This window comes from Mirounga leonina, unplaced genomic scaffold (genome assembly GCF_011800145.1).
Source record: "Mirounga leonina isolate KUSES-001 unplaced genomic scaffold, KU_Mleo_1.0 Mir_82, whole genome shotgun sequence".
In the NCBI taxonomy this organism is placed as follows: domain Eukaryota; kingdom Metazoa; phylum Chordata; class Mammalia; order Carnivora; family Phocidae; genus Mirounga; species Mirounga leonina.
Genome location: NW_023270825.1, coordinates 4,225,158 through 4,236,973, shown reverse-complemented (window position 1 = coordinate 4,236,973; position 11,816 = coordinate 4,225,158). Strand labels below are relative to the sequence as shown.

The window sequence follows — 11,816 nt, the reverse complement described above, 5'->3', positions numbered from 1 at the left end:
GTGTCACATGGAGCCCCTCCTCCCACACGTGTCACATGGAGCCCCCCTCCCTCATGTGTCACCCTGAGCCCCTCCTCACTCACGTGTCACATGGAGCCCCTCCTCCCACACGTGTCGCATGGAGCCCCCTCCTCACTCACGTCACGCAGATTCCCTCCTCATTCACCTGCCGCACTGATTCCCCCCTCCCTCATGTGTCACACTGAGTCCCTCCTCCTTCAGGTGCACACTGAGCCCTTCCCTACCTCTCTGCCCTCCGCCCTTGGCTGCGGCTCTTGTCTTTTGCACCCCGACTAACTCAGGTCCCGTGCATGGCATTAGGTGGCCCGCACCATGGCCCCGTGCGGCTGCAGTCACTAACCCTTTAAGCACCATGGCAGCCTGCCCAGGTGGATGCCTGGGGTGGCGAGGGAGCCACTAGAGCAGGTCACGAAAGGCCTTGGCCCTCCCCCCACCCCCCGGCTCCTCTTCTCTCCCCTGCCTCCTGCCTTTTCGTCTCTTCTCCCCAGTCTGTCATGGCATCAGGAGTCTTGCTGGGTTCAGCACGGCCTCCCTGATGAGCTGGGCCACGTCAGGTGTGTTGTGCCTTCACTGGGTGGAAAGCTTTGGAGCAAGACGTGACACAAGCCACACTGAGGCCCCCCCGAGAGGACTTGGCCTTGGCCCCCAAGGGGCTCCACGGAGTGGGCAGGAGGCGACACGTGGTAGGCAGGTGGTTCTCCAGCCCCCCCGGGCACCAGCTTCCTGAGGCCCGAAGGCTGGTGCCAGGGCCCTGAATCTGCATGTTCAACCAGCCAGTCAACGAGACTCTGTGGACGGTGGCCCGAGGCCTCACTTTGAGAAACAGCCTTTTGCTGCAAGCAGTCAGCACCTGGTGCTTCTCCTCTTCCCTGTTCCTGACCCGAGGTCTGCCATGCTCATTCTGCAGTCACATGCTCTACCACTGAGCTATACCCCCTGCCACGCTCATTCTGGCCCCTCTCTTTCACTGCTGATCTTTGTTGCCTTTGGGCCGAGTGAAACTCACCTTCCATGGAGGCCTGACTTTCAGCCGCCTGGGTGTCTGTGCGAAATCCTAGGTTGAAGGTGTTTCTGAAACGTATCCTCTGTTTATTCTGGAAGACCCTGGACAGGGGTCAGGATGAGGGTGTCTGTTGGGTCCAAGATCCCCTCGTGGTGGTGCCCACTGGCCCAGCAGCAGGGCCCATGGGGTGTGGAGGGTGGGGCTGGGTTGCCTTCCTCTTCTCACTTTGGGAGCAGCGCAGGGCCTTTTGGCTTAACTCCTGTCTCCCCCCTCACGTGGGGGCCCGCATCACAGGCCCCGCATCGGACCTGTGGCCCCTGCAGGAGGGGCAGGCTCATTTGGACCCGAGTGGTGAGTAGCCTACTGTGTGCGCGGTTGCATGTTTGGGAAACGGGCCCAGCATGAGCCAGGCCTGAAGGCTGGAGCACTTGGGGCATGGGGGTGGGTACAAAGGGAAGGTAGGTGACAAGAGGGGCTGATAACCTTCCCTGGGGTGGACCTTGGGGCTCCCCCTGATCCCTGAGTGCTGCCAGAGCTCCCTGGATGCCAGAGATCCTGGGAGGTGGGATGTGGGCACATTTAGGCATGACCTGGTGCAAGCCTGGTGCCCGGGTGCCGGGAACCCATTGTCCAGAGTCATCAGATGCTTGTCTCACCTTGTTTGCGGTGTCCGTGATGTCATAACCCATGCGAACCAATTGTCATTTGCTACTAATTTTCTTTTCCTTTTTGTTTTTTGTTTTGTTTTTCTCTTTTTTTTCTTCAGGAGGAAAATGGTTTGTATTGTTTTTTCTTAAACTCTTTCTAGGGAGGTGGGGACCTCAAAGACACCCAATGTTTTTGCTTTGTCAGTAGCTCTCCGAGGCCTGGGGGCTGCCTCTCTTCTCTAAATGGGCTTAAAGCCCCTCTGTTTGGGGGTGGCAGCAGGGACTCCGTGAAGCCAGGACGCTGCTGTCTGCTGGTGTGGGAGGCTGAGTTAGTTCCTGTGTGTGTGTGCGTGTGTGTGCCCGTGTGTGCTTGTCACCGTGGGTGAAACTGGGCACCTCGGTGGGCGTCTGGCCCCTCCACTGTAGGGCCAGGCTGATGGGTGACAAGTTCTCCGTTTGGCCCCTGCTGAGAGACCTCGCCCCCGCTCTTGGCAGGACTTTGGCCTCAGGCACACGAAGCGTCACCCCTCCACACCCCAGGCCCCAGGGCAGCCCCTACCGAGCAGGCACACAGGTTTGCCTGCGGGCATCCAGCCTCTGGGACCCCCAGGGGCTGCCTGAGCGAGGGGTCAGTGCTGGGAGTGACATCCCCACTGTGACCCCAGGCGGTGCCCCGAGGCAGTTCACCACCACCAAGGATTTCGGGAGCCCCCAGAAGTGCCATCTGGGAGCAGAGGGGATTTTAGGAGCTCCTCTCTCTGCTCCCGTCCCCCATTTGATGACAGGCAACAGGCCTGAGATGAGCACAGTCATTAGCCAGGGCTACCCACAAGTCAGGATCAGGGCCACTAAGGGAGACGCTGGGGTCCTGCAGCTGAGCCTTTGATCTTGACCTATAGGATCCACTCATGGCCTCTTGGGGCTGCTGTCAGGTGGGCAGGTGGGCGGACAGATGGGGTGCCCCTGGCTCCTAGAGCTGCCATGATGTCAGCTCTTGGTGGGGGTGGTTCCAGGGTCCTGTGACAATGCTGGGTGGGCATGGCAGGGGTGGAATGGCCTGTGGTGACAGAACAGAGGCCACCGGGGTGGGTCCCCATTCCTGGCTCTGTCTGTTCCTGATTCCTCTGTCTATACCAGCAGGTTGGCTGGCGTGCGGAGGGTGGAGGATAGGAGCCCCCAGTGTCAGCTGTGCTGACCACTTCCTTTGTGAGCCCTGCAGGGTCCAGCGACAGATGAGGAAACGGAGGCAGGGGGTGGGGCATGCAGCCAGCCAGCAGGGGGGAGGGTGGGGGTGGATGGCAGCCCAGAAGTACTGCTGAACCCCTGGCTTTGCACTTGGGGATCCTGACCATGATCTCTTGGTGCTGCTATCAGGGGCAGATGGCTTAAATAGATGGACAGGGGGCCACAGCCGGTCACCCCTGGGGACCAGTGAGGGCACAGGACATGAGCCTGGTATGCAGCTACAGAGCCTGCAGAATTTTGGGGGTCAGTGGGGGCCATGGTTTTCCTTAGGATGGTGTGAGGAGGAGAGGGGCAGTAAGGGAGATGGATGGGATGTCAGGTTCCTGCAGAGCCCCCGACCTTTGAACCTGAGATCTGCTTGGTGATCTCATGGTGCCACAGTCAGGGGCAGAGTTGAGGGCAGAGTCAGGGGCCGAGTTAGGGGCGGAGTTAGGGGCAGGGGCAGGGTAGACCTGGTGGGAGGGGGTGTGGGGTGTTGTGTGAGGGCCCCCAGGTGAGGGTCCCGGTTGTGCAGGGAGTGGTTCATGTCCTTCCACCATGCCCCAGTTCCCCAGTGTGGAGGGTGGGGGCAGCTGTGCTCTTGGAGGTCACAGGCTGCTGCTGGATAGGTGAAGCTGAGGCCAGGCAGGGGGCCCTCAGTCTGTATGTGCTGGACCATGGATTGAATGGGCCCCGAGTGAATGAGTGCCATCCTCCCTTTGCCTGGACTCCCCGGGGGCCCCCTCCTCTCCCCAGGGCAGTGCACCCCCCCTCTGAACAGCCAATTTTGCCACTTTCAGGGCAGTGTGATCTTGGCCTCCACTGAGGATGATAGAGGGGGAATTGTTTGAAGCTGGGGCTCCTGTTCCCGAACCCTCTGCATTAGGGGTGCAGAGAACAGCCTGCCCAGCCCGCATATCTTGTGTGGGAGTTAGGCCCAGGCCAGAGGTGAGACTTGACCCTCAGGAGGAGGCAGCTCCCAGTGTCCCCCTGACCCCCATCCCAGTTTGTGTGCCCGGCACAAGGTGGGGCCTATTTTGGGGGGAGAGCCCAGCCCCCGCACTCCACTTGCCCCCCTCCTCCATCCTGCTCTCCACCATCTGCCTTCAGAATAAACCAGAGTCAGATAATCTTTTATTTTGCTTTATTTTGGGGGTGGGAAAGGTGAGTGGGTGCAAAAGCGGGGGGGCCTCCTCCCCGTGGCAGAGAGCGGTGGGTCTGGTACAGCACGGCTGTGCTCAGCTCAGTCCACTGGGTGCCTGGGGCCTCCCTCGGTCTCTCTTGGAGCCCCCTCCCCTGTCGTAGACCTCTGGGTCCCTGTGCTATCAGAATTGGGAGGGGAGAGGGAGCCCTGCCCAGTGAGGTCACCCCCTCGATGTCCGGGGAGTCACGGGGACTCTCAAGAATGCAAATCCGGTGAGTACTGGTACGTCGGACGCTCTGTGGAGAGGCACCGTCCAGGTAAGGGCAGAGCTCAGGGCCAGGCAGAGTCAGGGTCGAGGAGCTGAACCAGACGGTGGGGGTGGGCTTGCTTTGCAGGGGGTGGGCAAGGGAGGTGCCACAGCGCTCCACGAGGTGTTGAGCGGGGTGGGGGGTGGGGGGCGGGGGGTCAGGAGCCCAGGGGGAGCAGGAGCACCGGTGGTGGAGGTAGAAGAAGTCAGTGGAGCACCCGAGGTCAGTGTCCCAGGATGGCACACGGTGGCCACTCGTCTCTCCGGGCGAAGGGGGGGTGGGTCCCCGGCACCTGCTTGCTTGGCTGCGTCCGCTGTGCCTGATTCTTCGCCTGGCCTTGGGGCATGGGGTCATCTCCTGCTCACCACTGCTCTCTCCCTCATTGATCTCACTCCCAGCTGCAAGCCCGGGACCTGGGCAGTTAAGACGGGACTGTGGTTGTGTAGCCCTGAGCTGGCTCTGGGTCTCTGATGGTTGGATAGTCCGTTGTTAGCACAGATGATGCTGCTGGTTGATGAGTTGAAGAAATTTTTGCCCTTCACAAGTGGGTTCCCCTTGGGTCAGGAGTGGCGGGAAGGGGGGGGGGCGCTTGGCTGAGTGAAGCAGGCCGAGGCACGGGGAGTCTGGAAGGAGAGGCCGAGGTGGGAGGCAGAGGTGTGGAGGGTGTGGCGCCGGCCGGGAGGCGCTTCACTCAAGGCTCGCACTGTCCTCGTCCCCGGGCAGCTCTTCCAGCCTAGCTTCTTCCCGGGGTGGGCTCGCCCACTCGGCGGTCGGGGACGCCTCTGCGTAGACCGTGGTCAGAAAGCGGATCAGGGCCCTGGCCGCCAGCTCCTGGGTGATCAGGTCGGGCTGCCTGGCGGCGCTGTGGACACGGGGCAGGTGTCGGCTCAGGAAGGCGAGGACTTCGGAGGGCATGGGGAGGTGTCGGAGGGGCTGGAGGGCCGCCCCGGTGGTGTCAGTGCTGAGGGCCTCCCGCACGTCGTTCTCCTGCTCGTCCTGCGAGGTGTCTTGCAGGCCGTCATGCAGGCCACACTGACGGTAACGTTGCAGGTCGTCTTGCAGGGCTTCTCGCAAGACGACATCTTCGTCACCCACGACGTGCAGCTCCAGCGAGCGGGTGCTTCCGGGGAGGGGGCGGGCTCCTCCCGGGGTGCCGACTCGGACGCCGAAGAACTCGCACAGCAGCGCCCAGAAGCCTGGTGTGAGCTGCAGGCCCCGGCGGGTCAGGGGGAGCAGGGCGCCTTGCTGCCAGTGGCTGGGGCCCGGGAGCAGCCCGGCCAGCTCCTGGGCCGGGACGGCGCTCGTGCCCACGGGCAGGGGCACCGGGGCGAGGAGCCGCGCCACGGCCCTGGCCATGCTGCTGCCGGGGCCGAGGGGCGCGGCCGGGCCGAGGGGCAGCCAGCGCCGGGGTGGGGGCCGAAGCACGGCCCAGGCTGGCGCGGGCGGCGTGGAGAGGCGGCGCTTGAGCTTCAGCAGCACGAGGAGTGCTGCCACGGCCAGGGTGTCCTTCCAGAACAGGAGGCCTCGGAAGAAGTGCAGAATGACTGCTCTGATCTGGGCCATGCTGAAATGGGCGAGGAAGCTGTTGAGGATTCGGTCGATTGGTATCAGAGCCAGGAACTCCTGCTGGAGGTTCCGGCCATTTGGCTCGTCCTGGTGAGGGGCATCTTCGTTCTCGTCTTCTTCCCCGGAGTCTAGTGACCGGTCCCGGGGGGGCCCTCCCGTGGAGAAGAGCGGCCTTGCCCGGGTGGCCGCGTTGTGCCGGAAAGCCCTTCGGCTGAGGTGTCGCAGGGGCGGCAGAGGCCGGCCGCCATCTTGTGCTGGCCGCTCCGTGACGTCAAAGTTGAAGTGGGAGAAGAAGAAGACCCAATGCCCGGGGAGAAGTACGGTGAGCCTGTCATTATTCAGAGAGGCCAGATCCTCTGTGTTGAGAAGGATCATGATGGGCTCCTCGGTGTTCTCCAGGTAGCGGCACCACACCGTGAAGGCAGCCCTCACTGGGAGAATCTTCATCTCCAGTTGAGAGCAGGCGACCTCGATAGGCGAGACACTTCGCGAGTAGAAGGCGCAGGAGACTCTCCTGCCGGTTTGGTCGTCTATTTGGATCAGGGAGGCGTGCAGAGCCGTCCTCGTGACGCCTGTGTCCAAGTAGAAGGGGTTCTGTGGCTTGGGGTGGTGCAGGAGGGGCGCCTTGCGGAAAGCCCGCTTCAGGCACTCGAAGGCCTCTTGCTCCTCGTCTCCCCAGGAGAAGGTGGGGGTGCTCAGCAGCCGCCGCGCCAGGGGCTCTGTGATAATGCTGAAGCGCTCCACGAAGTGCTGGTAGGGCAGGATGAACTGGATCAGGTGTTTCAGGGACTTCTTAGAGCTGGGCGTGGGGTACCCTGTGACGGTGTTCACGACGCTCTTGTTGAGTTTCACCCCTTTGGGGGTTATGACGAATCCCAGGAATTCGGCGGTGTGTCGGTGGAACTGGCTTCGGTCCAGTGAGCAGTAGACGTGGTGGTGTCGGAAGCGGACCAGGACTTGTCGGACATGTTGGAAGTGTTCCTCCTGGCTCATTGAGTAGACCAGGACGTCCTGCCCATACGAGAGCACGAAGTAACCCAGCATGTCCTTTAGGATAAAGTGGAGCACGTTCTGAGGGATGATCGGGTCTGAGGATAGCGGGAAGGGCTGGTAGCTCTTCATCTCTTGAGGCTCGAAACCAAATGCTGCTTTCCATACATCTTCTGCTTGGTGTATGTTCATGCTTTCCTCCACAATGGTCCCCCGCAGCTCCAGCTTTGTGAACCATGTAGCTCCGTGTAACTGGTCGAACAGTTCTGGAATCATCTGTATGTAGTCCTGTTTGTTGGTCAGCATGCTGTCCGGGCTCCAGTTTTCATCCCGCGGCCTGGCACTTCTTTGCATCCCGGCACCCACAGGTTCCCACGGCGCGGTGGAGGGACATTCGTAAAAGGTCTCGCCGTGATCACTGTCTCCAGCCTGCTGAAGCTCAGAGGGCTCTGATTCAGAAAGATCATCGGATCCGTCTGAGCTTGGCTGGTCGGAAGTCTCATCATCTGCTTCCTTCGGGTTAAACACGTCGGCCAGGTCGGAGTACAGGGGCGGCAGTCCGGGCAGCAGGCTTATGGCATGTCTTTCTAGTGCGATGCATGGTGGGGGCGGGCGGAAGCACTTCTGTAGGCAGTAGGGAGAGTGGAAGGTGCAGCGGCCTTGGATCCAGTCGACCTCGGGGGTGTGGATCCGGAGCCAGTTGATGCCTAAGATCACGGAGAAGCTGGGGGACGGAACGATGTCGAATTCGATGGACTCCTGGTGGTTCTGATGGATGCACACCAGGGGCTCGGTGTAGAGCCAGACAGGTTCGTTGCCGATCAGTGAGCCGTCCACACCTTGGACCATCTGCGGGTAGGGCTTCTCGTAGAGCTCCACGTAGTGCTCTTGGGCAAACCTCTCATCCATGAAGTTGCCGCCCGCCCCCGAGTCAACCAGGGCCTGCACTGCGACACTGTGGTATGGGTTCACTCTGACCAGGAGCAGCAGGAAGAGGTGGTTGCGGTTGATGGTGGGGCGCACTTCGCAGGGCAGCCAACTGCTCACCGTCCACCTCTCCGGGGCAGGTGAGTCGATCCAGGTCAGATTCCGTGGGCGGGCCTCTGGGGGCAGCCTGAGCATGGCCCTTCTCTCTGCCAGCTTTTCTTCTATCTGCAGGACGAGCACAATCAGGCTGTCCAGCGAATCTGGCTGCGGGACCCGGAACAGATAGTGCCTGATCTCCTCATTGAGCCCCTGGCACAGGTGGGCCTGCAGGACCTCGTCCGACCAGCCCAAGGTGGGTACCAGGCCCTGGAACTCGTTGATGTATTCGATGGCAGGGCGATTCCCCTGCCTGATGTTGAACATGGCGTCTTCGGCCACACACAGTGCCTGTCGGTACTCGAACATACCTGACATTGCCTCCAGGAAGGCCGGGAAGTCATCCATCAGGGGGCTGTCTTCATTCACCAGAGCTCTGGCCCATTCTAAGGCCATGCCGGAGAGGTGGCACATGACGTACCCCACTCGCAGGCGGTCGTTGTAGAACATTCTCGGGTAGCTTTGTAGGATCAGCTGGCAGAGCACGATGAACTCGTGGTATTCTCTGCGATCACCAGAGAATTTTGATGGGACGGGCAGTCGGCCTGCGTTGATTGCTTCCATCAAGATCTCTTCTGCTACTCTTTGTTGCTCTCGGAGGTCTTGCATGCGGAAGTACAGAGAGATGATGGATCTCACCGTGGCCATGATCTCCGAAGTCTCGGACTCCTCTTCAGGACGCTCCTCCTCTCCCACGTCGGCCAGGTCAGTGTCATTGACTTGTTGGTCTTGGGCTCCCCATGGGTTGACTGATGCTTCTTCCATTCTGCTAGGTGGCTCACTGGTTGGACCCCCCACTTCCTGATGTGAATCGTTGCGTGACTCCTCCAGGTCTTGGAGTAGGTCATTGGGTGGATCCTTTATTTCCCTATGTGGGCCACTGGATGGCTCCTCCATGTCTTGGCGGAGATCAATGGGCAGCTCTTTCATTTCCTGGGCTGGGCCACTGGCCGGCCCTGCCACCTCCTGTGCGCCGCTGGCTGATGTCTCCACGGTGGTGTTGGATGAGCCCTCGGAGGACTCCATTTGTTTTGATGATGGATTCTTACGCTCCATCATCGTCTCAAATGAGTCTTCAGAGGGTTCTATCATTTCGTCGGATGGAAAGGAGTGTTCTCTGAAGACTGGTAAGGTCGTGACGCGTCCGGTCAGCGACTGGGACTGCGGAGATCAGAACCTGGGGGTGGGGAGGACGGGTGGGGAGGAAAGGCAGCTGTTTAGGGATTCACAAGGTCAAGGTTAGGTTCTCCGGGACAAATCAGATGCCCAGCTCATCAGAACAGAGAGATACTGGGGGAGAGCTTCCCTTGCCCAGCTTTGAATATTATTCTACCCCCGACCTTCTCCCTGTTCTCCCAGGCTCGCTTGGCCTGTCTGGCTTGCCTGCTTCCCCCATGGCCGTGAGAAATTCACAGCCCATAAATTCTGTGGAGCAATAGGCCCAGAGCAGCTGCTGTGGCAGGCAGGCACCTGGCAGGATGTGCTGGCCAATTCATCTCCCCCTGGCACCTGTGCCTGGTCAACCCTCCTTTCCTTCTCTGGTCATCCCAAAGTCACAGAGGTCATATGTCAGTGCCACCAAGAGTTGTCCCTGGCAGGCAGGATGCCCTGGAGCAAGCTCGCTCCCCCCCTCTTGTGAAGTAGGAATCTCTAGCAGATGCCTACTGTTTAACAAGGTCAGGGGAAGAGGAGAAAATGGGCAGTTGGCCACAGTCCCGTCAGTTGGATCAGCAGCCTAAAATAGCTCTCACTTCCTACCCTAGATTCACAGTAGAAATTGGGCCAGTGCAGGGGGAGGAGGGCAGACATAGAGGTCTGGCTTTTATTTTTTTTTCCAAAAATTTCAATAAAGCACCTACTATGTGCCAGAGACTTGCACACTGTGACTTGGTCCTCACTCGGAAGTTTTGCTGATTTCTCATACTCTTTCATCAATTTCCAATCTCCCCAGCTCTGAGCCCTCGGGGAAATCTGCAGATCCTCCCCCCACCCCTCCTAAAACTGCCACTTTCCCAAGATCACCCTCTTTGTGGGGGTTCAGGCATCAATTCCACACATGCGAGCAATCATATTTACCTGCTCCTTCAGTCTTACCGGGGGGGGCTGGTTCTTCCCTCTAGCAGACACCCCCTCTCTGTTACTGGCTGCTTTCTCCCTGACCTAGGGGTGTCTCAAGGAGAGCTGGGGTAGCGACTAAGGGGTGGGGGTAGGGGAGGGGGAGGGCACGAGATATCGTTGACCTCTGATTGTCTTGAAATGGGAGTTTTCGCAGTAGAGTCATGGGTGGTTTGAGTGGGCTGGGGCTGAATTTAAAAGAGATGTCTGGGTTGGGGTTATTTTGTACGTCTTCTCTGCTGGGAGAGTAAATTGAGTTCTGGTTATCCAAAAGAGTAGCTCTGTGGTCACCCTTCTTTCTACATTTAATACCTTTTGTTACTTCTGAGTACTCTCTGAGCCACCAACCCATCTCTTAAAAAAAAAAAAAAAAAAAGGCATTCCCTCGTTGGCTAAAATCCAAACTTTCCAACAAGATAGACGATTCCGATCTGCTGTTTCTCAAAATTAAGTACATTCTTGTTAGCATGACAGTTAATTCCATCCTGCAGAGCCTCTGATGAAAAGGTTTTGTTGTTTATTTACTGTTCACAATATTAAATCCAAACCTTTTACCATAACAATTCCTGACACAGAAACTCACCAAAATCATTCTCTGGCTAAAATGCAAAGGCTTTAGAATAATAGAAAATTCTGCTCATGTCATTCCTTCAGGTAGAGATTACATTTTTAGCATGATGCCCCGGTCACGTAAGATCACCATCATCCCCATGCCCATCCCCACCACATACGCAGAGCATGGCACCTCAGTGAATTCATTTGTCATCACCAAAGTCCTATAAGGAGTGCACGATTCCAAGGTTGAATATAAAGTTCTGACTGAAATATAAAATGGGACTAACTCATCTGCAGACTCCTCTATTAGAAATAAAAATCTGTCTCTTCAAGCCCTTAATTGGCTAAAATTTAAAATGGAAAAATTTGAATTGGCTGAAATTTACATTTTAAAGTTGAAAAATTTAAGTTGGCTCAAATTTCAAATTTCAAATATAAAATCTGTGCATGTCTTAAAACTGTTAAAACCCTTTATTGGCAAAAATTGAAAATTAAAAAATTGAAAATTTTAAATTGGCCAAAATTTAAATTTTTGAATATGAAATCTGTAGATCTCTTAAAACCCCTAAAATTCTTTGTTGGCTAAAATTTAAAATTTAAAAATTTTAATTGACTGAAATTTAAATTTTAAAATTGAAACATTTAACTTGGCTAAAATGTAAAATTTTAAACATGAAACCTGTATATCTCTTAAAATTTTAAAACACTTTATTGGCTAAATTTAAAACTTAAAAATTTAAATTGACTGAAATTTAAATTTTATTTTATTTTATTTTAAAAATTTTTATTTATTTGAGAGAGAGACAGAGAGAGCACAAGCTCTCTTAAATTTATTTGAGAGAGAGAGCAGAGCGTTTGAGAGAGAACACGAGTGGGGGTGGGGAGGAGGAGAGGGAGAAGGAGAAACGGACTCCCTACTGAGTGGGGAGCCCCGATATGGGGCTCCATCCCAGGACCATGAGATCATGACCTAAGTTGAAGTCAGACGCTTAACTGACCGAGCCACCCAGGTGCCCCTGAAATTTAAATTTTAAAATAGAAAAATTTAAATTGGCTAAAATTAAAATTTAAATATTGAAATATTTAAATTGGCTAAAATTAAAAAATTTTAAGCATGAAACCTGTATATCTCTTAAAATTTTAAAACACTTTATTGGCTA

The 11,816-nt window shown here is 56.6% G+C and overlaps 1 protein-coding gene across 1 annotated transcript; it reads right to left on the bottom strand.

The window, feature by feature from the left end:
• Positions 1-5,034: 5,034 nt before the first annotated feature.
• Positions 5,035-9,078, bottom strand: RTL1 (retrotransposon Gag like 1). The gene has a single exon (XM_034992956.1). It carries the CDS (start codon positions 9,076-9,078, stop codon positions 5,035-5,037), a length of 4,044 nt encoding a protein of 1,347 aa, XP_034848847.1.
• Positions 9,079-11,816: the final 2,738 nt, after the last annotated feature.